The sequence below is a fragment of the Nerophis lumbriciformis genome, linkage group LG28, assembly GCF_033978685.3.
Source record: "Nerophis lumbriciformis linkage group LG28, RoL_Nlum_v2.1, whole genome shotgun sequence".
NCBI lineage: Eukaryota > Metazoa > Chordata > Actinopteri > Syngnathiformes > Syngnathidae > Nerophis > Nerophis lumbriciformis.
Genome location: NC_084575.2, coordinates 4,062,862 through 4,089,628, shown reverse-complemented (window position 1 = coordinate 4,089,628; position 26,767 = coordinate 4,062,862). Strand labels below are relative to the sequence as shown.

Sequence of the window (26,767 nt, the reverse complement as noted above, 5' to 3'; positions counted from 1 at the left end):
GTATCATTTTTAACCGGTAAATTCCCTGATATAATGAAAATTGCAAAAGTCGTACCAATGTCTAAGAATGGAGACGTACACCAGTTTACTAACTACAGACCAGTTTCATTACTTCCACAATTCTCCAAAATCTTGGAAAAATTATTCAATAGTCGATTAGATTTATTTATTAACAAAAGTGGGACGCTTGTGGAGAACCAATATGGATTCCGAGCAAATATGTCAACATCAATAGCACTAACCAAAATAACAGAGGAAATGAGCAATGCAATAGATGGTAAAGAATGTGCGGCCGCAGTATTCATGGACTTAACAAAAGCATTTGACACAATTAATCATGATATTTTAAAACGAAAATTAGAACGATATGGCATCAGAGGTTTGGTATTGAATTGGGTAAGAAGTTATTTAACCAACAGGAAGCAATATGTAAAGATGGGTGAAAATATGTCAACACGGCTAGATATATCCTGTGGTGTACCCCAGGGGTCAATACTGGGACCAAGATTGTTCAATCTTTATATAAACGACATTTGTAAGGTTACGAAGGACTTAAAGTTGGTTTTATTTGCAGACGACACAACTGCTTTCTGTTTAGGAGAGAACACACAGAAGATAATACAAATAATAACAGAAGTGTCAGGCTTGTCCCTGACAGTTTGGTCAAGTTTTAGTTTTTCCTCTGTCATTTCCTGTCAACGCTCTTATTTTGGTTCTGTTTCCTGTTTCTCCCTGAGTGCTGTGTCCCTTCAGCTGTGGCTGATTGGCACCTGGCCACACCTGGTGTCAATCAGCCAGCTGCTATTTATACCTGCCCTACCCTCCAGTCACTGCTGGATCATTGTCACTACTACCTGTCTTAACACGTGTCGTTGTAGCCCTGTCTACTTTTGTTTCACTCTGCTCATGTCCTAGTTCCTTCGTGCCACAGTAAGTGTTTTTGGTTTCTTGTCCACAGTTAGCCTCTGTGCTATTTTAGTTCATAGCCAAGTTTGTTCTCCGCCTTGTGCGCGCCTTTTGTTACCCTTTCGTTTGTAGTTTTGCCTTAGTGTTTAATTAAATCATGTTTTCTCGTACAATGCCTTCCGCCTTCTCTGCATCTTGGGGTTCGTCACCTACAAACTCTGACAAGAAGAAATGAACAAATTAAAAAGATGGTTTGACAAAAACAGACTATCTTTGAATCTCAGTAAAACTAAAATAATGCTATTTGGTAATAGTAGAAAAGAGCATCATACACAAATACAAATAGACGAAGTAGACATAGAAAGGGTAAAAGAAACTAGATTTTTGGGAGTATTAATAGATGATCAAATGAACTGGAAATCTCATATACAAAACTTACAACATAAGGTGGCAAAAAACATTTCAATAATGAATAAAGCAAAATATGTCCTGGGCCAAAAATCACTACATATTCTCTACTGCTCGCTAGTGTTACCATATCTGAGTTATTGTGCAGAAATATGGGGAAATAACTACAAATGTGCGCTACATTCTCTAACCGTGTTACAAAAAAGATCAGTTAGAATAATACATAATGTTGGATATAGAGAACACACAAACACATTATTTATTAAGTCAGAAATATTAAAGTTTGGTGATTTGGTAAAATTGCAAACAGCTAAAATGATGTACAAAGCAAACTATAACCTGCTACCAAAGAATGTACAACAATTCTTCTCAACTAAAGAGGAGAAATATAACCTTCCATCCATCCATCCATCCATCCATCCATCTTCTTCCGCTTATCCGAGGTCGGGTCGCGGGGGCAGCAGCTTAAGCAGGGAAGCCCAGACTTCCCTCTCCCCAGCCACTTCGTCCAGCTCTTCCTGTGGGACCCCGAGGCGTTCCCAGGCCAGCCGGGAGAGATAGTCTTCCCAACGTGTCCTGGGTCTTCCCCGCGGCCTCCTACCGGTGGGACGTGCCCTAAACACCTCCCTAGGGAGGCGTTCGGGTGGCATCCTGACCAGATGCCCGAACCACCTCATCTGGCTCCTCTCGATGTGGAGGAGCAGCGGCTTTACTTTGAGCTCCTCCCGGATGGCAGAGCTTCTCACCCTATCTCTAAGGGAGAGCCCCCGCCACCCGGAGGAAACTCATTTCGGCCGCTTGTACCCGTGATCTTGTCCTTTCGGTCATAACCCAAAGCTCATGACCATAGGTGAGGATGGGAACGTAGATCGACCGGTAAATTGAGAGCTTTGCCTTCCGGCTCAGCTCCTTCTTCACCACAACGGATCGATACAGCGTCCGCATTACTGAAGACGCCGCACCGATCCGCCTGTCGATCTCACGATCCACTCTTCCCCCACTCGTGAACAAGACTCCAAGGTACTTGAACTCCTCCACTTGGGGCAAGATCTCCTCCCCAACCCGGAGATGGCACTCCACCCTCTTCCGGGCGAGAACCATGGACTCGGACTTGGAGGTGCTGATTCTCATCCCAGTCGCTTCACACTCAGCTGCAAACCGATCCAGTGAGAGCTGAAGATCCTGGCCAGATGAAGCCATCAGGACCACATCATCTGCAAAAAGCAGAGACCTAATCCTGCAGCCACCAAACCAGATCCCCTCAACGCCTTGACTGCGCCTAGAAATTCTGTCCATAAAAGTTATGAACAGAATCGGTGACAAAGGGCAGCCTTGGCGGAGTCCAACCCTCACTGGAAACGTGTCCGACTTACTACCGGCAATGCGGACCAAGCTCTGGCACTGATCATACAGGGAGCGGACTGCCACAATCAGACAGTCCGATACCCTGTACTCTCTGAGCACTCTCCACAGGACTTCCCGAGGGACACGGTCGAATGCCTTCTCCAAGTCCACAAAACACATGTAGACTGGTTGGGCAAACTCCCATGCACCCTCAAGGACCCTGCCGAGAGTATAGAGCTGGTCCACAGTTCCACGACCAGGACGAAAACCACACTGTTCCTCCTGAATCCGAGGTTCGACTATCCGGCGTAGCCTCCTCTCCAGTACACCTGAATAGACCTTACCGGGAAGGCTGAGGAGTGTGATCCCACGATAGTTAGAACACACCCTCCGGTTCCCCTTCTTAAAGAGAGGAACCACCACCCCGGTCTGCCAATCCAGAGGTACCGCCCCCGATGTCCACGCGATGCTGCAGAGTCTTGTCAACCAAGACAGCCCCACAGCATCCAGAGCCTTAAGGAACTCCGGGCGGATCTCATCTACCCCCGGGGCCTTGCCACCGAGGAGCTTTTTAACTACCTCAGCAACCTCAGCCCCAGAAATAGGAGAGCCCACCACAGACTCCCCAGGCACTGCTTCCTCATAGGAAGACGTGTTGGTGGGATTGAGGAGGTCTTCGAAGTATTCCCTCCACCGATCCACAACATCCGCAGTCGAGGTCAGCAGAACACCATCCTCACCATACACGGTGTTGATAGTGCACTGCTTCCCCTTCCTGAGGCGGCGGATGGTGGACCAGAATTGCTTCGAAGCCGTCCGGAAGTCGTTTTCCATGGCCTCACCGAACTCCTCCCATGTCCGAGTTTTTGCCTCTGCGACCGCTGAAGCCGCACACCGCTTGGCCTGTCGGTACTTGTCCGCTGCCTCAGGAGTCCTATGAGCCAAAAGAACCCGATAGGACTCCTTCTTCAGCTTGACGGCATCCCTCACCGCCGGTGTCCACCAACGGGTTCTAGGATTACCGCCACGACAAGCACCAACTACCTTGCGGCCACAGTTCCAATCAGCCGCCTCGACAATAGAGGCGCGGAACATGGTCCATTCGGACTCAATGTCCAGCACCTCCCTCGTGACATGTTCAAAGTTCTTCCGGAGGTGGGAATTGAAACTCTCTCTGACAGGAGACTCTGCCAGACGTTCCCAGCAAATCCTCACAATGCGTTTGGGCCTGCCAGGTCTGTCCGGCATCTTCCCCCACCATCGCAGCCAACTCACCACCAGGTGGTGATCGGTAGAAAGCTCCGCACCTCTCTTCACCCGAGTGTCCAAAACATGAGGCCGCAAATCCGATGACACAACTACAAAGTCGATCATGGAACTGCGGCCTAGGGTGTCCTGGTGCCAAGTGCACATATGGACACCCTTATGTTTGAACATGGTGTTTGTTATTGACAATCTGTGACGAGCACAAAAGTCCAATAACAAAACACCACTCGGATTCAGATCCGGGCGGCCATTCTTCCCAATCACGCCTCTCCAGGTTTCACTGTCGCTGCCAACATGAGCATTGAAGTCCCCCAGTAGAACGAGGGAATCACCCGGGGGCGCACTCTCAAGTACTCCCTCGAGTGAATCCAAAAAGGGTGGGTACTCTGAGCTGCGGTTTGGCGCGTAAGCGCAAACCACAGTCAGGACCCGTTCCCCCACCCGAAGGCGGAGGGAAGCTACCCTCTCGTCCACCGGGTTGAACTCCAATGTGCAGGCTCTGAGCCGGGGGGAAACAAGAATTGCCACCCCAGCCCGTCGCCTCTCCCTGCCGGCAACGCCAGAGTGGAAGAGAGTCCAGCCCCTCTCGAGAGAACTGGTTCCAGAGCCCTTGCTGTGCGTCGAAGTGAGTCCGACTATATCTAGCCGGAACTTCTCCACCTCGCGCACTAGCTCAGGCTCCTTCCCCCCCAGCGAGGTGACGTTCCACGTCCCAAGAGCTAGCTTCTGTAGCCGAGGATCGGACCGCCAAGTGCCCTGCCTTCGGCTGCCGCCCAGCTCACATCGCACCCGACCTCTATGACCCCTGCTATGGGTGGTGAGCCCATTGGAGGGGGGACCCACGTTGCCTCTTCGGGCTGTGCCCGGCCGGGCCCCATGGGGGCAGGCCCGGCTACCAGGCGCTCGCCATCGTGCCCCACCTCCGGGCCTGGCTCCAGAGGGGGGCCCCGGTGACCCGCGTCCGGGCGAGGGAAATCTGGGTTCCTTGTCAGTGTTCCTCATAGAGATCTTCGAGCTGCTGTTTGTCTGATCCCTCACCTAGGACCAGTTTGCCTTGGGAGACCCTACCAGGGGGCATAAAGCCCCCGGACAACATAGCTCCTAGGATCATTTAATAGCTGAATTCACCTTAGGGTTGGGGGGAGGTTGTTTTTGTTTTGCTGTCACTCAAGGCATAAAGGCTGGTCACTATTACTTGAGTACTTGGTCTAAACTTAATTGGCACCGTATCACCTGTTTGATGTTTAACTGTTTTTCCATATCATACATAGAAGCAGCATGAACTGTGACATCAACCTCGTTAGCTGGAATGTCAAGGGCCTGAATCACCCGGTAAAGAGGAAAAAAGCACTAGTACACCTCAAGCGTCTGAGGACGGGAATTGCCTTTCTGCAGGAGACCCACCTTCGAAGGTCAGATCACTCTCGTTTAAAATGTGGTTGGGTGGGTCAGCTTTTCCATTCTACTTTTCAGGCTAAGGCGAGAGGCGTTGCCATATTGATAAATAAGGATATATCTTTTACCCCCTCTGGTATCATAGCAGACTCAAACGGACGTTATATTATAGTTACTGGCCAACTCTATAACACCAAGGTTGTACTGGCTAACGTATATGCTCCGAATTTTGATGATGCCCAGTTTTTTGATCGTCTCATCAAATTACTTCCAGATCTAAACTCTCACCAGCTCATTATGGGAGGTGATTTTAATTTTTGTTTAGAACCTGGGATGGACAGATCAACAGCCAGAAAAGGTTATGTAGCATCTAAATCAGTTTCCTATATACAAACTTTTCTTTCGGAATTTGGCATATCCGATATATGGCGTTTTTTGCATCCAAAAAGTAGGGAATACTCCTTCTTTTCGCATGTGCACCACACATATAGCAGAATCGACTATTTTTTCACTGACAATAAATTAACTCCCTACATAAGTTCTTGTGAGTATCAAACTATACTAATATCTGACCATGCTCCCCTTTTATTGAAGCTGAATTTGCCTGAATCAAGGACAATTAGAAGAAATTGGAGGTTTAACTCTCTATTATTAGCAGATGAAAATTTTGTACTTTTTTTATCAGAACAAATCTCTCTATTTTTGGAAATAAACATGACCACAGATGTTTCAGTTGCGACTGTTTGGGAGGCCCTTAAGGCTTACTTAAGAGGGCAGATAATATCTTTCATGGCTAATAAGAGAAAGAACTCTGAAGCAAAACAACTAAGTCTGGACAAGCAAATAGCTGAAATTGATAAAATATATGCACAATTCCCATCTCCTGACTTATATAAAGAGCGTATGAAACTTAAAGCAGAATATGACCTTATTTCATCATTTTTCATTGAAAACCTTCTGCTCAGGAATAGGAGTGTTCTGTATGAACATGGTGAGAAGGCAGGGGAAATTCTGTCCAGACAATTGAAGGGGGTAAGAGCTAAACAAATTATCAATGGGGTGCTTTCTCAGGATGGTAGGGTCACTACAGACCAACAGGAAATAAATAATATTTTTAAAGATTACTATTGTAAACTGTATGCATCCAACAGTCCCTCCAATCCCAATGCCATACAGGACTTCTTTAAGGATCTACGTATCCCATCCTTGCCACCAGATCAGGTCTTAAATCTAGATAAGCCAGTAACACAACAAGAAATATCGGAGGCCATTAAGTCTCTGCAAACTAAAAAATCACCTGGTTTGGATGGTCTGCCGTGTGAATTTTATGTGAAATTCTCTACACAGTTAGCTCCTATTTTGGCAGCCATGTATTCAGAATCACTAGTAGCGGGATTTCTCCCAACCACCCTAAATCAGGCATGCATAACATTACTGGCAAAAAAGAGCAAGGACCCCTTAGACTGCGGATCCTATAGACCCATATCTTTGTTAAACACAGACTATAAAATATTGGCCAAAGTATTAGCTTACCGTTTGGAAAACATTTTACCCAGTTTAATATCCCCAGACCAGACAGGTTTTGTTAAGCATAGACGCTCCTTTTTTAATACCCGACGCCTGTTTAACATAATGTACACTCCTTGTCAAGCTGCTTCAGAATGTCTTCTCTCCATGGATGCAGAGAAGGCATTCGATAGAGTAGAATGGGACTACCTCTTTGAAACGCTGGCAAAATTCGGATTTGGGGAAACATTCATCACATGGATAAAACTGTTATATTCCAGCCCTTCTGCTATGATTCTGACTAATAATTTGTATTCAAGTCCTTTTGATTTACACCGTGGAACTCGCCAGGGATGCCCCCTCAGTCCCCTTCTTTTTGTCCTGGCTATCGAACCCCTAGCTTTAGCCATTAGATCTAATCACTCTATAATGGGCATACATAGAGGAAACATAGAACATAAATTGTCCCTTTATGCTGACGATCTTCTCCTTTATGTGTCCAACGCAGAATCTGCAATTCCATTAATTCTTAGCCTGTTACAACAGTTTGGTGAAATCTCCGGTTATAAATTGAATTTAAATAAAAGTGAGCTACTGCCCTTGAATATGGACGTCTCAATACTAGAAAACATTGGGTTGCCCTTTAAGATCACTACAGACAGTTTTAATTACCTCGGAATTACTATTACAAAGAATTTTAAAGACCTCTTCAGGCAAAACTTTGGGAAGTTGTTTACACAAACCAAGCAAGATCTGGCTAATTGGACTCCCCTTTTCATTTCACTTATAGGCAGAGTCAATGTAATTAAGATGACTGTGCTTCCAAAATATTTGTATCTGTTTCAATGCTTACCTGTATTTATCCCTGGTACATTTTTCAAAAAATTAGACTCAATAATCTCATCTTATATTTGGAATGGCAAACAGCCACGTCTGCGCAAGGAGTTTTTACAAAGAGCAAAACATGATGGAGGTATGGCCCTTCCAAATTTCTGTATGTATTACTGGGCCACCAACTTGCATTGCATGTCATACTGGACATATTACCATCTACATAAGGAAAGTCCTACATGGGTGAAGCTGGAGACACATTCTAGTGGTTCTGCTTCTTTAGCAGCCCTAATGGGTGCAGCTTTGCCTCTATCAGTGAAGACAATTAATATTAATCCTGTAGTAAGTCACTCGCTCAAAATATACTGTCAATTTCGAAAACATTTTAACCTGCAAGGAATGAGCCTTTTCAGTCCAGTAGCATCAAATCACTGCTTTCCACCTTCAACACTTGACACAGCTTTTAATATATGGCATCAAAGGGGTTTGAAATGCTTCAATGATCTTTTTATAGACAATATATTCTCCTCTTTTACGGAGTTGTCCAAGAAATTTAATCTACCCAGTTCCCATATATTTAGATATTTCCAGATAAGGGATTATGTTAAAACAGTTCTTCCGCAGTTCCCTAACAAACCCTCTAAATCAACCACAGATGAAATTATGTCTTTAAATCCAATAAAGAAGAGGGCAATCTCACATATACTTAATTTACTCTCAGTATTAGAATGCACTTCCATGCTAAGAATCAGAACAGCATGGGAACAAGACCTCCAAACATCAATAGATGACGTAACCTGGGCAAACATTGAGAAAAGGGTTCACTCATCTTCAATGTGCGCACGACACTCACTGGTCCAATTTAAAGTGATACACCGGGTGCACTTCTCAAAAGCAAAATTAGCAAAAATATTTCCCCATATTAACCCATTATGTGATAGATGTAAACTAGATAACGCAACATTAATACACATGTTTTGGCTTTGTCCGAAGCTAAAGGGGTACTGGAAGTCCATCTTCGAAGCACTCTCTACGGTTTTAACAATTCAAATCGATCCAAACCCTTTCATTTCTGTATTTGGAATCATTCCTGAAGGGATGGAACTACCTGTCGGGGGTCACAAAATAGTTGCCTTCACCACCCTCCTCGCACGCCGCCTGATATTGTTGAAGTGGAAGGAGGCTGACCCACCCTTAGTCTCCCACTGGATAAGGGACGTACTAGCAAACCTGAAGCTGGAGAAAATAAGATACACATTACGGGGCTCTGAAAACAAGTTTTTTAAAGTGTGGAGACCTTTTTTTACTTTTTTTGACCAATCTTCTACACAAGTGCAGGAAGAGCCCTAGATATGTACCTAGATATGGCCTTGTCATGCTGCGTCTACATTATGTTTCAGTTTTCAATTACTGTGTTTTAGGTGCCTTGTACTGAACTTTATCTATTTATTTATTTTTTTACTCCGGGTACTTTTGTACTCTTACTTTTGTTTTTTTGTTTTTGTTTTGAGTGACAGCAGGGGTAGGGGATGAAGAGGGTTTGAATATGTTGTCAATGTGAATGTGAAATCAATAAAAAGAACTATGAAAGAAAGAACTCGACGTTAAAACACTCTCTACCTCTAACAAGCAAAACGATGATGCTGTGTTCCACATTTAAGTTATTTACTGAACTTGTGTGAGCCTATGGCTTTGCATTTTGTTATATATATAATTTTATTTTTGCAATCTATTTTAGTTACTTTATGGAGTTTACCCCCTGGCGCTGATTTGTACTGTTTTTGTACTTTTGATTATTATTATTTCTCGATTGTTTGTAAATGTTGCAGTTTATAAATAAAGGTTTATAGAATAAATAAAAAAACAAAAACAAAAAAAAGACAAAGTATCGTAATAAAAGCCTGCGACTATTATATATATATATATATATATATATATATATATATATATATATATATATATATATATATATATATATATATATACAAAAAATTCATATATTTTCCCCCAAAAAATATTTCAAAGTGAAATATTTGATGTGTAGTAATTGAAGCCTTTTATAAGTCGATAATTCATAACATTATTTTGATTCATTATTCTTAGCTTTTAGAAATAAAATAAAGCAATCGACGATTGCCAATTATACGTTTTTATATTTGTTTATTTTTGTTTTTGTTTTATGCAGCTAAAAACAGCCTGCCTGACAGCTTTCTGTTATAAGAGTCAACATTGCAACTTTTTCTTATTACAATTCACCTGTATGCTCTTTTATTACACTTTTTTTGTTTTGTTTTTTATGAGTATTTTTTATGTCAGCAGTATTTTTCAGGTCCAGGTGCAGACACATTTTTCAGGCGAGCAGTCTGAAAAACATGATTTGAACTAGGGATGTCCCGATCCAGGTTTTTGCACTTCCGATCCGATACCGATGTTGTTTTTGCACTTCCGATCCGATTTCGATACTGGCGGTACTGGCCTATCCGAGCATGTATTAAAGTTTATAGTTTTTTAGCCTACTTCGTTGTCAGATTCATGTTGAAAAGGGTTTTAGTACTCTTGATAACAACTAGCCAGCTGAATTAGGGGAGTTTGAATAATACACAATGGTTGGTAACAAGAAACTGACCTGTTTATTCAAGGATAAACACAAAATAGACAAAATGATACATGACAAACAGAAATGGCATCATTGAACAGTAAAAAAGTGAACAGTATAAAGTGCAAATAATGCTGTAAACATTATTAAAAAAAAGCAAAACGCACAAACAACCTGAATGGGATAAAATGTTTATAACTCAGCATCAAACTTGCTCTTGAACAAGTGTAAGTGTGCAGTTAAACTTAATAATGATAAAGGACTGTGATCACAGCTCCATATATCGGTTGGGAAACTAAGAGCATTTGCACTCTCTACTTGTTTGGCAATGTAATCTCTAACATCTTCGTGAATCTGGGGGATTGTTTTCTCAGGGATGTAATGACCGCTGGGCATGTTGTACCGTGGTTCAAGGTGTTGGATGGTGCCTCGAAATTCCACTTTACTCCCGAGAGATAGCGGCTCATCATCCAGAATTATTTCCTCGCCAATGATTCTAGTTATCCCCTGGGCTTTAGCACTGTTCAGTGGCAGTATGTTCTAGTTATCCCCTGGGCTTTAGCACTGTTCAGTAGCAGTATGTTCTAGTTATCCCCTGGGCTTTAGCACTGTTCAGTGGCAGTATGTTCTAGTTATCCCCTGGGCTTTAGCACTGTTCAGTGGCAGTATGTTCTAGTTATCCCCTGGGCTTTAGCACTGTTCAGTAGCAGTATGTTCTAGTTATCCCCTGGGCTTTAGCACTGTTCAGTAGCAGTATGTTCTAGTTATCCCCTGGGCTTTAGCACTGTTCAGTGGCAGTATGTTCTAGTTATCCCCTGGGCTTTAGCACTGTTCAGTGGCAGTATGTTCTAGTTATCCCCTGGGCTTTAGCACTGTTCAGTAGCAGTATGTTCTAGTTATCCCCTGGGCTTTAGCACTGTTCAGTAGCAGTATGTTCTAGTTATCCCCTGGGCTTTAGCACTGTTCAGTGGCAGTATGTTCTAGTTATCCCCTGGGCTTTAGCACTGTTCAGTGGCAGTATGTTCTAGTTATCCCCTGGGCTTTAGCACTGTTCAGTGGCAGTATGTTCTAGTTATCCCCTGGGCTTTAGCACTGTTCAGTAGCAGTATGTTCTAGTTATCCCCTGGGCTTTAGCACTGTTCAGTGGCAGTATGTTCTAGTTATCCCCTGGGCTTTAGCACTGTTCAGTGGCAGTATGTCACGCTTGCGAAAGTTTCTGTCAGAGTTAGTTGGGTAGGACCTTTCTTTTTCTTTTCCTCAGTTTTCTTTAGAAATTCTTCATATTCTTTACGGTGGTATTTCGCTAACTGCTTGATCAGATTTGTTGTATTAAAATGTCTTACAACTTTACCACCACGCTTGACTTTATTGTGGCATGTTTTGCACTCCACCTCTTCATCTTTTTCGTTTTGTAGGGTAAAATAATCCCACACAGCTGGCATTTTACCGGTAACTTCCGCTCGCCTTTCGGAACCATGAACCAGCATCCGCTTCCGGTTAGGACACAGACCTGTGGATGTGTTGAAGGTGTGCTGGAAAATTCAGAACAGAAATTAGGGAGCAGCAGAAAAGTGGAATGTATTATTTAAATCGGTGCGTTGGAAAACACGGGCTGGAATTTTTTTTTAAACTGAATCTGGATCGGCATTTTCCCATGCCTTGCCGATACACATTTTTTGGCAAATATCGGCGGCCGATTCGATCCAAATATCGGATCGGGACAACCCAAATTTGAACATGTTCTAGCTGCCTTTATTCATCCTTCAAGATAAATGCAAACTAATGCTTTTTAAATACCTGGGCTCTTGTATGCCTTTTAATTTTGGGTCTAAACTTTTGGAAATAAAATAAAGCAATCGACGTAAATCATTGTCAAATATTTTATATTACTTAATTAACACAATACATTAGCAAAATCTGTCACATTTGGTCTTCTATTCGTGTTCAATTCATTATAAATGAAATAAAACAATCAATAACAACAACACTTTAACATTACTAAATTAACACAACACATCAGTTTAGGTAATCCCTTGATATGTATTGTCATGATTTTGCTCGTGTTGTGTTCTAATTAAATTAAGTAATTCATTCATTCATTTATACAGCACACATTCTCATATTGTGTATTAATTATGATACATTGTTATATTGTTATATTGCCAACCTGGTGTTGAACGGCGTGGCGCAGTGGAATGGCCGTGCGCGACCCAAGGGTCCCTGGTTCAATCCCCACCTAGTACCAACCTCGTCATGTCCGTTGTGTCCTGAGCAAGACACTTCACCCTTGCTCCTGATGGGTGCTGGTTAGCGCCTTGCATGGCAGCTCCCTCCATCAGTGTGTGAATGTGTGTGTGAATGGGTAAATGTGGAAGTAGTGTCAAAGCGCTTTGAGTACCTTGAAGGTAGAAAAGCAACCCATTTATTTATAACATATTGACGGACAATCTGTGACTGGTGAATTTATAAAATGACATGTGTTTTTGTAAAACTGAAAGTGAAATAAAAACCGTTGGTTTTTTTTTGCAAGAAGTGAGAAACAGCGCCCTCTGGCGTGAGTGTAAAAGCTTACAGCACCTGGTATTCCCAGGCGGTCTCCCATCCAAGTACTAACCAGGCCCGACCCTGCTTAGCTTCCGAGATCGGGCGTGTTCAGGGTAGTATGGCCGGAAGCCGAAAGACGAGGTAAGACCAACCTTTTTAAATGAAACTCTCACAGACGGGGTGAGAGACATCCATTTTCTACCGCTTGTCCCTTACCTCGCCCACGCCTCCTACCACTCCGTCCTGCATGAAGCTGAGGAGCCACGACTCGTCTCGCTCTGATCAGGCAACTTATGATTTAAAGGGGTCATATAAGCTACTGTTTATTTACCAAAATAAGTTGTATGTCTTTGTTTTGAAAATGTACAAGTTTATTTTTATTTTCAGAATGTTGAAATAGTTGTACCCAGGCCCGGCCCTAACCAATCTGGCGCCCTAGGCAAGATTTTAGGTGGCGCCCCCCCACATCGGCAGTGAAGTGTATATACTCACAAGAAACCGAATAGCTTTGTCTTTGACCTTTTTTTTTTTTACTTACAACTATACCTAATATATAAAGGGGTGGACAAGTGACTATTACCTGCAGGGCAAACATTAGCTAACCAGAAGGCAATAACAATGTAAACAAAAAACACCTGCTTAAAAGATCTAATACAAATGTCCCTGAGGAATGTAAGGTGAGTACTGTAATTACCTAACGTTACATTATTATTTTCCATAACAATTTAGCCCCCTCCACAATATTAACCCGACGTTAAAACAGAACTAGCTATTTATTGATTAGCAATTGCCGAATCATGTAACATTAGCTTAATGCTAAAAAGCCAGCTACTATCACATTCTGTAACAGACAAATCATTTCATGTAGGCTAACGTTACCTACCTGCTACCTCTGTCTTTTCTCGTTTCTCCTCCTCTTCTTTTGTCTTTTTTCTTCCCTGGGCACCTGACAGTTTTGACCGTTTTGACATCTTGTGTTGATTTTTTGATGTGGTGACGTCCAAAAAGAGTCATGATACGGGAAGGGAGGGGGCGCACCGTGCGAGGGAGAGGGGGAGGCGTAATGTTGTAACAAATAATATTTCTATTAAATAGGCTTTACTTTGCATTTTAATTAACGTGGGATTATTTTTTGTATTTAGAAATAATAATACCAACTTTTTTTTTCTTTTTTTTTTTTTTCTCCAACATTTGTGGCACTGGCGTGGCGCCCCCTGATGGACGGCGCCCTTAGCATTTGCCTATACGGCCTATGCCACGGGCCGGCCCTGATTGCAATGACAAGAGTGAAAGTGGTAGAAATTGTAGCGATATTACTGCCTGATTCTTTTAAATTTACCCTTCCACGTGTTCTTATTGTTCTTCCCTTTTACTCTTAGGTAATATATTTTTATACAAAACATTCAAATATCACAGAGCGTGATGTCGCAGGAGATCTGTCATTAAAAAAGTCCAGGAAGTGACGTGTTCTTCGCGCATGCGTTGATCGATCGTGTCGTGAATTTCTATCATTTTTAAAAAGTGTGAAACATTTGCTCTCATACACAAAAGTCTCTTTCTTGAAGTGAAATCCTAATTCTCACATTGTGTTTATGATTCCATTTTATTATTTCAATCTTGGAAGATTGTACAAAATAGAAAAAGCCCTTAAATGATTATATTTATTGGAATTATTTAAGTGGTTTTAAATAAGCACAAATGTATTATTCATTTATATATATTTTTATTTTAATCTTATTCGTATGGTCTCTCATATTTACTTTGACTTTCTTTAACATGTTTTGTTTGTAGGAGGATTGTATTTAATGTGATGTGTTTTATATTGCTGAGTAAAATATTGAAAAACATTGACTCATATTGTATTGAAAGCACCTTAATGTGTGTGTACATTGTTTATGTATGTTTAATTGTTCAATACAAAATAAAATAAATAGTCAGAAGTAGAACTGGTTTACAAACAAAGTCTAATATTAACATAAATAATGTTGAAGTCATATTACATGACATTATATACCATACTTAGACTTAGACTTAGACTAACTTTAATGATCCACAAGGGAAATTGTTCAACACAGTAGCTCAGTTACAATGATGGAAAGTGTAAGGATGGAAAGGACAATGCAGGTATAAATAGACTAATATAGCGATAAAAAATCTAACATATATACGAATATATACATAATATGTGTACAGTATATTATATGTACATATATATATATATACCATACCATCCATCCATCCATCCATCTTCTTCCGCTTAGCCGAGGTTGGGTCGCGGGGGCAGCAGCCTAAGCAGGGAAGCCCAGACTTCCCTCTCCCCAGCCACTTCGTCCAGCTCTTCCTGTGGGACCCGGAGACGTTCCCAGGCCAGCCGGGAGACATAGTCTTCCCAACGTGTCCTGGGTCTTCCCCGCGGCCTCCTACCGGTCCGACGTGCCCTAAACACCTCCCTAGGGAGGCGTTCGGGTGTCATCCTGACCAGATGCCCGAACCACCTCATCTGGCTCCTCTCCATGTGGAGGAGCAGCGGCTTTACTTTGAGCTCCCCCCGGATGACAGAGCTTCTCACCCTATCTCTAAGGGAGAGCCCCGCCACCCGGCGGAGGAAACTCATTTCGGCCGCTTGTACCCGTGATCTTGTCCTTTCGGTCATAACCCAAAGCTCATGACCATAGGTGAGGATGGGAACGTAGATCGACCGGTAAATTGAGAGCTTTGCCTTCCGGCTCAGCTCCTTCTTCACCACAACGGATCGATACAGCATCCGCATTACTGAAGACGCCGCACCGATCCGCCTGTCGATCTCACGATCTACTCTTCCCTCACTCGTGAACAAGACTCCGAGGTACTTGAACTCCTCCACTTGGAGCAAGATCTCCTCCCCAACCCGGAGATGGCACTCCACCCTTTTCCGGGCGAGAACCATGAACTCGGACTTGGAGGTGCTGATTCTCATCCCAGTCGCTTCACACAGCTGCGAACCGATCCAGTGAGAGCTGAAGATCCTGGCCAGATGAAGCCATCAGGACCACATCATCTGCAAAAAGCAGAGACCTAATCCTGCAGCCACCAAACCAGATCCCCTCAACGCCTTGACTGCGCCTAGGATTTCTGTCCATAAAAGTTATGAACAGAATGGGTGACAAAGGGCAGCCTTGGCGGAGTCCAACCCTCACTGGAAACGTGTCCGACTTACTACCGGCAATGCGGACCAAGCTCTGGCACTGATCATACAGGGAGCGGACCGCCACAATCAGACAGTCCGATACCCCATACTCTCTGAGCAGTCCCCACAGGACCTCCCAAGGGACACGGTCGAATGCCTTCTCCAAGTCCACAAAGCACATGTAGACTGGTTGGGCAAACTCCCATGCACCCTCAAGGACCCTGCCGAGAGTATAGAGCTGGTCCACAGTTCCACGACCAAGACGGAAACCACACTGTTCCTCCTGAATCCGAGGTTCGACTATCCGGCGTAGCCTCCTCTCCAGTACACCTGAATAGACCTTACCGGGAAAGCTGATGAGTGTGATCCCACGATAGTTAGAACACACCCTCCGGTTCCCCTTCTTAAAGAGAGGAACCACCACCCCGGTCTGCCAATCCAGTGGTACCGCCACCGATGTCCACGCGATGCTGCAGAGTCAACCAAGACAGCCCCACAGCATCCAGAGCCTTAAGGAACTCTGGGCGGATCTCATCCACCCCCGGGGCCCTGCCACCGAGGAGCTACCTCAGCAACCTCAGCCCCAGAAATAGGAGATACCATTAGAAATATACCATACCATTGAACTTTATTTATAAAGCCCTTTAAAAAGAAGCACAGTTGAAGAACAAAGGGCTGAACACCACAAAGAAATAGAGGCAAAGCACAGAAAAAAATAACATTTAAAACAGAAGTAATATACACATTGAAAAAGCAAATACAAATTATCCTAAGAACAATTTGTTAGATAAAAAGCAGTTAAAAAGTTAAAAACAGTTAAAAAAGTTAAAAACAGTTTAAAATCTCATGCTGGTTTAAAAGCCAGTGAATAAAAATGGGTTTTAAGAAGGTTCTTAAAGGCCTACTGAAAGCCACTACTACCAGTCTGATAGTTTATATATCAATGATGAAATCTTAACATTGCAACACATGCCAATAACTTATAAAGTGCAATTTTAAATTTCCCGGGAAAGTTCCGGCTGAAAATGTCTCGGTATGATGACGTTTGCGCGTGACGTCACGGGTTGAAGCGGAAGTATTCGGACACCATTGTATCCAATACAAACAGCTCTGTTTTCATTGCAAAATTCCACAGTATTCTGGACATCTGTGTTGGTGAATCTTTTGCAATTTGTTCTATGAACAATGGAGACTGCAAAGAAGAAAGCTGTAGGTGGGATCGTGTATTAGCGTCTGGCTGCAGCAACACAACCAGGAGGACTTTGACTTGGATAGCAGACGCGCTACCGTGACTACAGCTTTGGCTTCCAAACATTTGATCGCTTGCCCGTACGTGTGTGTCGCTATGTGCATGTCACGTACGTAACTTTGGGGAAATATATGTTTCTTGCCAACTCTGATGGCGGCCGGGGTGTCGTTGAAAGCTACAACGCTGTCCGCCGCACCGCTGTCCTCACCTGTCTGGGTTGACTTCCTCCGTCTCCGGGCCGCCGACCGCATCGATGATCGGGTGAAGTCCTTCGTCGCGCCGTTGATCGCTGGAACGCAGGTGAGCACGGGTGTTGATGGGTTGGCGTAGGTGGAGAGCTAATGTTTTTAGCATAGCTCTGTCGAGGTCCCGTAGCTAAGTTAGCTTCAATGGCGTCGTTAGCAACAGCATTGCTAGGCTTCGACAGGCGGCACAGCATTAACCGTGTGGTTACAGGTCCAGAGTTTGGTAGTATTGTTGATATTCTGTCTATCCTTCCAGTCAGGGGCTTATTTCTTTTGTTTCTATCTGCAGTTAAGCACGATGCTATCACGTTAGCCCTGTGAATAAAGTGCTTCGCCGATGTATTGTCGTGGAGATAAAAGTCACTGTGAATGTCCATTTCGCGTTCTCGACTCTCATTTTCAAGAGGATATAGTATCCCAGGTGGTTTAAAATACAAATCCGTGATCCACAATAGGAAAAGGAGAGAGTGTGGAATCCAATGAGCCCTTAATTGTACCTAAGTTACGGTCAGAGCGAAAAAAGATACGTCCTGCACTGCACTCTAATCCTTCACTCTCACTTTCCTCATCCACAAATCTTTCATCCTGGCTCAAATTAATGGGGTAATCGTCGCTTTCTCGGTCCAAATCACTCTCGCTGCTGGTGTAAACAATGTGCAGATGTGAGGAGCCTTTCAACCTGTGACGTCACGCTACTTCCGGTACAGGCAAGGTTTTTTTTATCAGGGACCAAAAGTTGCGAACTTTATCGTCGTTGTTGTATACTAAATCCTTTCAGCAAAAATATGGCAATATCGCGAAATGATCAAGTATGACACATAGACCTGCTATCCCCGTTTAAATAGTAGGCCTTTAAAAGTAGCCAAAGAAGGGGCCTGTCTCACATGGAAAGGGAGATGGTTCCAGAGTTTGGGACCCGCAACAGGGAAGGCTCTGTCCCCTCTGAGCTTGCGCTTTGATTTGGGTACCTCCAGGATCAGCTGATCAGCTGACCTGAGGGAGCGGGTGGGGGCATAGAGGTGGAGCAGCTCAGAGAGGTACGGTGGGGCAAGACCACGTAAGGATTTAAAAATGAGTACGGGTAAGATGATTTTAAAATGGACTGTAAAAGACACAGTGGAGGGAGGCTAAAACAGGAGTAATGTGCTCTCTTTTTCTTGTGTTAGTTAAAAGTCGGGCAGCTGCATTTTGGAGCAACTGCAGACGTGAGAGGGAGGACTGACTCATTCCAAAATACAAAGAGTTACAGTAATCCAGCCCAGATGAGATAAAGGCATGGATTACTGTCTCTAACTGTTGCCTAGAAAGAAGGTTTTTAACCTTGGCCAGCTGACGTAAATACAAAAAAAGTTGTCTTTCACCACTGTGCCAATCTGACGCTCCAATTTAAAATCAGTGTCAATACCAAAGCCCAGGTTGGTGACCATGGTCTTAACGTGCAAAGCCAAAGGGCCAAAGTCAACAGGGGGGAGCTCACAGGTACCACTAGGTCCAAACACTATTACTTCTGTCTTCTTTTCATTGAAATGTAAGAAGTTTAGGGCCATCCAGGCCTTGATATCTTCAAGACAATCAAGTAGTGTCTGCATTGAAGAGGCATGATTTCTCTTTAACGGAAAATAAATGTGTGTGTCATCGGCATAACAATGAAAATAAATATCATGCTTTCTTAGGAATGAGCCCAGGGGAAGTAAATAAATAGAAAAGAGAAGTGGTCCTAAAAGTGAGCCCTGTGGGAGCCCACATGTCAAGGGAGCAACAGAGGATTCAGAACCAGCAACATTTACAGAGAAGGTCCTGTTAGTCAAATATGACTTCAGCCAACTCAAAGCAGTACCACAGATGCCCACTTGATGCTGTAGACGGATCATTCAAATATTATGGTCCACCGTATCAAATGCTGCTGTTAGATCCAGTAAAACTAAAATCACATGATCACCTAAATCTGTTGCTCCAAGGAGGTCATTAAAAAGCTTTAATAATGCTGACTCGGTACTGGCGTTCAAATCCAGTTAGGCAGGATGTCTTGTTTTGTTTTTTTATTTCTTGTTTTATCCTTTTTTATTAATTTATTACATGTTAGTAATTTAGGTGATATATCCTGCACTTCTTTTAAGGTATATTTTACTATTGTATTGTATTCATCCTCCTGTGTTACCATGTTAATGTGACACTATGTGCACCTTATGTCTTATGTCTGTACAGCACTTTGGCCAACTGAGCTTGTTTTAAATGTCACATAGAAATAAATACACTCAACTCAACTCAACACATCATTGAGTGGCATTTACTTTTTACACTGGGGGGGACCAGACAAGCATTTACTTTTTACACTGGGGGGGACCAGACAAACATTTACTTTTTACACTGGGGGGGACCAGACAAGCATTTAGTTTTTACACTGGGGGGGACCAGATAAGCATTTAGTTTTTACACTGGGGCGGACCAGACAAGCATTTAGTTTTTACACTGGGGGGGACCAGACAAGCATTTAGTTTTTACACTGGGGGGGACCAGACAAGCATTTAGTTTTTACACTGGGGGGGACCAGACAAGCATTTAATTTTTTAGACTGAGGGGGACCAGACAAGCTCTGCTTCTTCCACTCATGTTGGACGCTTGATCACTTGAGCAAAAGTTGTGCTTGTAAAGTTTTGACATGTTCCAAATAAATACATTGAAAGTGAACATTAATAATAACATTTTAAAGTATGTTTTGGTTGTATGCCAACTTTGCGGAGCAGCTCTTCACAGCATCACCTCGCTAGTTAGCTTAACGTTAGCATCTTCCATGTTACATCATAACGATGTTGAATAAATGTGTTTGTGTGCCTTACAGGCGGACTTGTTATTGGCTAACATATATACACATCATTTGTGCTACATCTTTTTACTTTATTAGTACATTAACCTCCAGTCTTCACACAGTGAGCATAGAAATGAGTTTAACATTGGGGGGGCATCAATTTATATCCCAAAATAATGTTAGGACAAATAAATGATTACACAGTATCAGTATCAGTCTATGTTAAGCATTTTATGTAGCATTCCCATTTTACACTTTTTAGTCAACTCTTGTGAAATATCCACTGTCATGTTACTCTTTATAGTTTATTAATTAGTCAATTAATAACATATTTACTGAGTCTTGCTGCTGTTTCATTTTCATTGTGGAGTCATTTTTCTACCTGTTAAGAGAAGTATTTGATCTTAAATATATAAATAATCCTTCATATTGGCAGCCATAGTGATTCATTTATTCAGCAGAGCATTAAAACTTGGATCTGACAAAAAGTAAACACAAATGCTGTCTTCCTCGCTGATAAAACATGATAGCAACATGCATCTGCTAGCTCATGATCGCCCCCACTTGTCATTGTGGTGAGTCGGAGTACTACAAGAGGCACTCTAATACAGTGCTTAAATCTGTATTTTTAGTCTTATTATCATGAAATAATGAGGTCACACTTATATTAAAACATTAATGCTAAGGTTCCGTCCAGTATTGGGCCTGTGATGATGATGATGATGATGATGATGATGATGATGAAGATGTATCTGTGCAAGTGAACAATTGGATCCACAAGGGACAACAACCCTTTCCACAGACTACACACACACATCAGAAACATAAATGTTAGAAGCCTACAACAATATATGTGAAGAAGACTTTAGGATTAAAAGTGAAGATGTGAGGTGAAATAAGTACAAATGCAGCAATAAAAACAAGCAACTCCACTCACGATGGCTCTAAAGTTCAGTGATGTGTTGCTAACTTCAGCATTTTTCTTCTTTGTTGATGTTTTGCAGTAGTTAACATCCATGATGTAACAATGCTGCTAATCTACCAGAGTCCACATTTTGTTAACCATTTTATTCATTCATACATTTAGTTGGATAATAACATCAATAAAATGCAATGGAAAAAATGTGTAGAAAAAAACCCAAATGAAAATAATAAGATGTCCTCTCTTTAACAATGACACAAAAAAAATAGTAGCTACATATTTAATATTCAATACATGCACACAACTTAAAAAGTAAGTACAGGACAACATATAAGACTAGAAGATGAGAAGCACTACATACAACATCAAATATACATTCATATTAAACATGCTGTGTTTTTAAACTACATTTAGCACAATCACTGTTTAAGTGTTTTTACATCCCTGCAGCTTCCATGACTGTTACACACTTGTGTTTACTCACCTGCTTCTTAAACCTGAACATCTTATCACACACAGTGCAACTAAACGGTTTCTCTCCAGTGTGTATTGTCATGTGTGTGGTCATGGTTTGCTTTGTGGAGAAACTCCTCTTACAAATAGAGCAAGTAAAAGGTTTCTCTCCAGTGTGTGTTCTCATGTGTAATATCATGGTAAGCTTTGTGGAGAAACTCTTCTTACAAACAGAGCAAGTAAAAGGTTTCTCCCCAGTGTGTGTCCTCATGTGTCTGGTCATGTGTGGCTTTGTGGAGAAACTCTTCTTACAAACAGAGCAAGTAAAAGGTTTCTCCCCAGTGTGTGTTCTCATGTGTCTGGTCATGTGTGGCTTTCTAGAAAAAATCTTCTTACAAACAGAGCAAGTAAAAGGTTTCTCTCCAGTATGTGTTCTCATGTGTCTTGTACAATCACTCTTCTGTCTAAATGATTTCCCACATTCATAGCAGTCAAAGTGTTTGTTGTTAGTGTGATGTCTCGTATCACCTTTAGAGTCATTTTTACTCTCCAGAGGTTTTTGGATGTGGTCACTGTGATCAGAAGAGTGTGACATCATGTGGTCCATGTCTGACAGTGGAGCAAAGATGCTGTCTGGTTCTGACTTGATATCTTCACAATGCTCTCCATCAGCTTCTGTGATGTGTTGACTTACAAGCTCCGCCCCTCTGTTCTCCTCACTTTGACTGTGATGAAGCTGTAAGGACTGAGCTTCATCTTCATCATGAAGCTGCTCCTCTTTAATGTGGGAGGGGGCCTGTAGCTCCTTCTGTCCCACACTGGTGTGCCACTCCTCTCCATGACTCCCCGCTGACACCCGCTGGACGTCTGCAGAACAAATGAGGTGTTACTCTTTTGAAGTTTGCAGTATTCAAACTATTGACATGTGAGCTAGGCCAAATAGACAGTGATGGGCAAGCTACCTGGACAATGTAGTAAAAATAATAAATAATTTGTGTTTCATCTGACATCACATGGACAAAGATAAGACCTTCTGGAAGGAAGTTCTGTGGTCAGATGAAACAAAAGTGGAGCTGTTTGGCCACAGAAACCAGCAATATGTTTGGAGCAGAAAAGATGAGGCCTTTAATCCCAGGAACCCCATGCCTACCGTCAAGCATGGTGGTGGTAGTATTATGCTCTGGGCCTGTTTTGCTGCCAATGGAACTGCTGCTTTAAATGGGACAATGAAAAAGGATTACCTCCAAATTGTTCAAGACAGGCTAAAATCATCAGCCCGGAGGTTGGGTCTTGGGCGCAGTTGGGTGTTCCAACAGGACAATGACCCCAAACACACCTCAAAAGTGGTAAAGGAATGGCTAAATCAGGCTAGAATGAAGGTTTTAGAATGGCCTTCGCAAAGTCCTGACTTAAAGGTGTGGACAATGCTGAAGAAACAAGTCCATGTCAGAAAAGCAACACATTTAGCTGAACTGCAGCAATTTTGTGGTCAAGTGGTCAAGCAGAAGCTTGTGGATGGCTACCAAAAGCGCCTTATTGCAGGTAAACTTGCCAAGGGACATGTAAGCAAATATTAACATTGCTGTATGTATACTTTTGACCCTCACATTTGCTCACATTTTCAGTAGACCCATAATAAATTCATAAAAGAACCCATCCATCCATCCATTTTCTTCCGCTTATCCGACGTCGGGTCGCGGGGGCAGCAGCCTAAGCAGAGAAGCCCAGACTTCCCTCTCCCCAGCCACTTGGTCCAGCTCCTCCAGGGGTATCCCGAGGCGTTCCCAGGCAAGCCGGGAGACATAGTCTTTCCAACGTGTCCTGGGTTTTCCCCGTGGCCTCCTACCGGTCGGACGTGACCTAAACACCTCCCTAGTGAGGCGTTCGGGTGGCATCCTGACCAGATGCCCGAACCACCTCATCTGGCTCCTCTCCATGTGGAGGAGCAGCGGCTTTACTTTGAGCTCCTCCCGGATGACAGAGCTTCTCACCCTATCTCTAAGGGAGAGACCCGCCACCCGGCGGAGGAAACAAATTTGGGGCACTTGTACCCGTGATCTTGTCCTTTCGGTCATAACCCAAAGCTCATGACCATAGGTGAGGATGGGAACGTAGATCGACCGGTAAATTGAGAGCTTTGCCTTCCGGCTCAGCTCCTTCTTCACCACAATGGATCGATACACCGTCCGCAATACTGAAGACGCCGCACCGATTCGCCTGTCCATCTCACGATCCACTCTTCCCTCACTCGTGAACAAGACTCCCAGGTACTTGAACTCCTCCACTTGGGGCAAGATCTCCTCCCCAACTTGGAGATGGTACTCCACCATTTTCTGGGCGAGAACCATGGACTCGGACTTGGAGGTGCTGATTCTCATCCCAGTCGCTTCACACTCTGCTGCGAACCGATCCAGTGAGAGCTGAAGATCCTGGCCAGATGAAGCCATCAGGACCACATCATCTGCAAAAAGCAGAGACCTAATCCTGCAGCCACCAAACCGGATCCCCTCAACGCCTAGACTGCGCCTAGAAATTCTGTCCATAAAAGTTATGAACAGAATGGGTGACAAAGGGCAGTCTTGGCGGAGTCCAACCCTCACTGGAAACGTGTCCGACTTACTGGCGGCAATGCGGACCAAGCTCTGACACTGATCATACAGGGAGCGGACCGCCACAATCAGACAGTCCGATACCCCATACTCTCTGAGCACTCCCCACAGGACTTCCCTTCTCCAAGTCCAAAAAGCACATGTAGACTGGTTGGGCAAACTCCCATGCACCCTCAAGGACCCTGCCGAGAGTATAGAGCTGGTCCACAGTTCCACCACCAGGACCAAAACCACACTGTTCCTCCTGAATCCGAGGTTCGACTATCCGGCGTAGCCTCCTCTCCAGTACACCTGAATAGACCTTACCGGGAAGGCTGAGGTGTTGAAGTAGTAACATTTTAATTGAGAAATGGTATTATGGAATTCCTGGAATTTCGGAAAAAACAGGAATTTTTCAAGTTCGAAAAACAACGTTGATTTTTGTCCTGATTAAGAGGAATGATTTGACGGTAGAACGGTTGAAGTGGGTTGAAAAATGGGAAAGGAGTCGTCGCCAGAAAAAAGGGTCAAGAAAAAACGGAAATTCTGGGAATTCCTGGATTTTTTTAAACTTGGAAATATGATAGTTTGAATGTCCAGGATCAGTGGAATACGTTGAAGGTGTAATGGTTTGAATTGGTTGAAAAATGTGTAAATGGTTGAAGTTTGAAAAATTGCCAATTTATTTTGAATGGGAAAAACGACTAAGCACTTATTTCTTCTTTTTTCAAGCTAGTTTAGAGGCTAGCTTAGCTCTTAGCTTGCCCGTCCTTTGTGTGTAGCATGTTTAGGCTTGTTCTACTGTCCTTCAGTGATAATAGTACTTGTAAGAAATGTAATGTATTTGCTGCAATGGAGGATGGTTGAAGGTGTGATGTAAGAAGATGCAGTTAGTTGTAGTGACAACTAATTCCTCTGGTCGGCCAACTGAACATCAAAAATACAAATCAGCGGTTAAAAATGTGGATGTTTGGGTCTTTGTGAGTGGAAAATATTTAATTTCACAATTTTGTGATACAAGAAGACCTGGCAATAATGTCCCATACTAAATCAGAGTTTTAAGGTTTGATGGCCTAATAGTACAAAGTTTAGTTTCTACACACTTTGGTGAATATATGTATGTAAGTAAAAATGCATCTGTTGTTTTATGTCAGTTTTGTTCAACTAAACTCCTATTTGTTAAACCTTTGTACAAACCCTGTTTCTATATGAGTTGGGAAATTGTGTTAGATGTAAATATAAACGGAATACAATGATTTGCAAATCCTTTTCAAGCCATATACAGTTGAATATGCTACAAAGACAACATATTTGATGTTCAAACTCATAAACTTTATTTATTTTTTGCAAATAATCATTAACTTGGAATTTCATGGCTGCAACACGTGCCAAAGTACCGTATTTTCCGCACTATAAGGCGCACCTAAAAACCACAAATTTTCTCAAAAGCTGACAGTGCGCCTTATAACCCGGTGCGCTTTATATATGGATAAATATTAAGACTCATTTTCATAAAGTTTCGGTCTCGCAATTTCGGTAAACAGCCGCCATCTTTTTTCCCGGTAGAACAGGAAGCACTTCTTCTTCTACGCAAGCAACCGCCAAGGTAAGCACCCGCCCCCATAGAACAGGAAGCGCTTCTTCTTCTACTGTAAGCAACCACCCGCCCGCGTAGAAGAAGAAAAAGCGCGCGGATATCACCGTACGTTTCATTTCCTTTGTGTGTTTACATCTGTAAAGACCACAAAATGGCTCCTACTAAGCGACCGGGATCCGGTTCATGAAAAGACGCAATCTCTCCATCCGCACACGGATTACTATTTCACAGCAACTGATATTCCTGTGAAACGCACTGTGGATACAACGGGAGCACATACGGTGAATATTCGCACCACAGGGAATGAGAAGTCATCCTTCACTGTGGTTCTAGCTTGCCATGCTAATGGCCAGAAACTTCCACCCATGGTGATATTCAAAAGGAAGACCTTGCCAAAAGAGACCTTTCCAGCCGGCGTCATCATAAAAGCTAACTCGAAGGGATGGATGAAGAAAAGATGAGCGAGTGGTTAAGGTAAGTTTAAGTTTACGCGAAGAGGCCGGGTGGCTTTTTTCACGCAGCTCTGTCCATGTTGATATACGTATGTTTGTGATTGCACATTTGCGTACATTTTGGGAGTGAACAGAGTTGTTAGAACGCTGGTTTTTAATATATTATTAAAGTTTGACTGACCTATCTGACTGTTTTTTTGACATTCCTTTAGCGCAGTTAGATGCGGCTTACAACACGGGGCGGCTTATAGGTGGACAAAGTTTTGAAATATGCCGTTCATTGAAGGCGCGGCTTATAACCCAGGGCGCCTTATGGTGCGGAAAATACGGTAGTTGGGAAAGAGCATGTTCACCACTGTGTTACATCACCTTTTCTTTTAACAACACTCAGTAAATGATTGGGAACTGAGGAAATTCATTGTTGAAGCTTTGAAAGTGGAATTCTTTCCCATTCTTGTTTTATGTAGAGCTTCAGTCGTTCAACAGTCCGGGG

General features: G+C 43.0%; 3 protein-coding genes and 1 pseudogene across 3 annotated transcripts in view; 1 reads left to right on the top strand and 3 right to left on the bottom strand.

Moving 5' to 3' along the window:
- LOC140680121 (uncharacterized) overlaps positions 1-26,767 on the top strand; it is a 1,112,395-nt gene that overhangs the window by 361,325 nt on the left and 724,303 nt on the right. The window lies entirely within an intron of this gene.
- LOC133570506 (uncharacterized) overlaps positions 1-26,767 on the bottom strand; it is a 335,786-nt gene that overhangs the window by 116,845 nt on the left and 192,174 nt on the right. The gene's annotated exons all lie outside the window — the stretch shown is intronic.
- On the bottom strand, positions 12,818-12,926 carry LOC140676663 (5S ribosomal RNA; annotated as a pseudogene).
- LOC133570587 (uncharacterized) overlaps positions 21,064-26,767 on the bottom strand; it is a 353,516-nt gene continuing 347,812 nt past the window's right edge. The window contains exon 2 of the mRNA XM_061923269.2: positions 21,064-22,504. Within this exon, the coding sequence (XP_061779253.2) occupies positions 21,621-22,244 (624 nt within the window). The 5' untranslated portion in view covers positions 22,245-22,504 and the 3' untranslated portion in view covers positions 21,064-21,620. The remainder of the gene's footprint in view (positions 22,505-26,767) is intronic.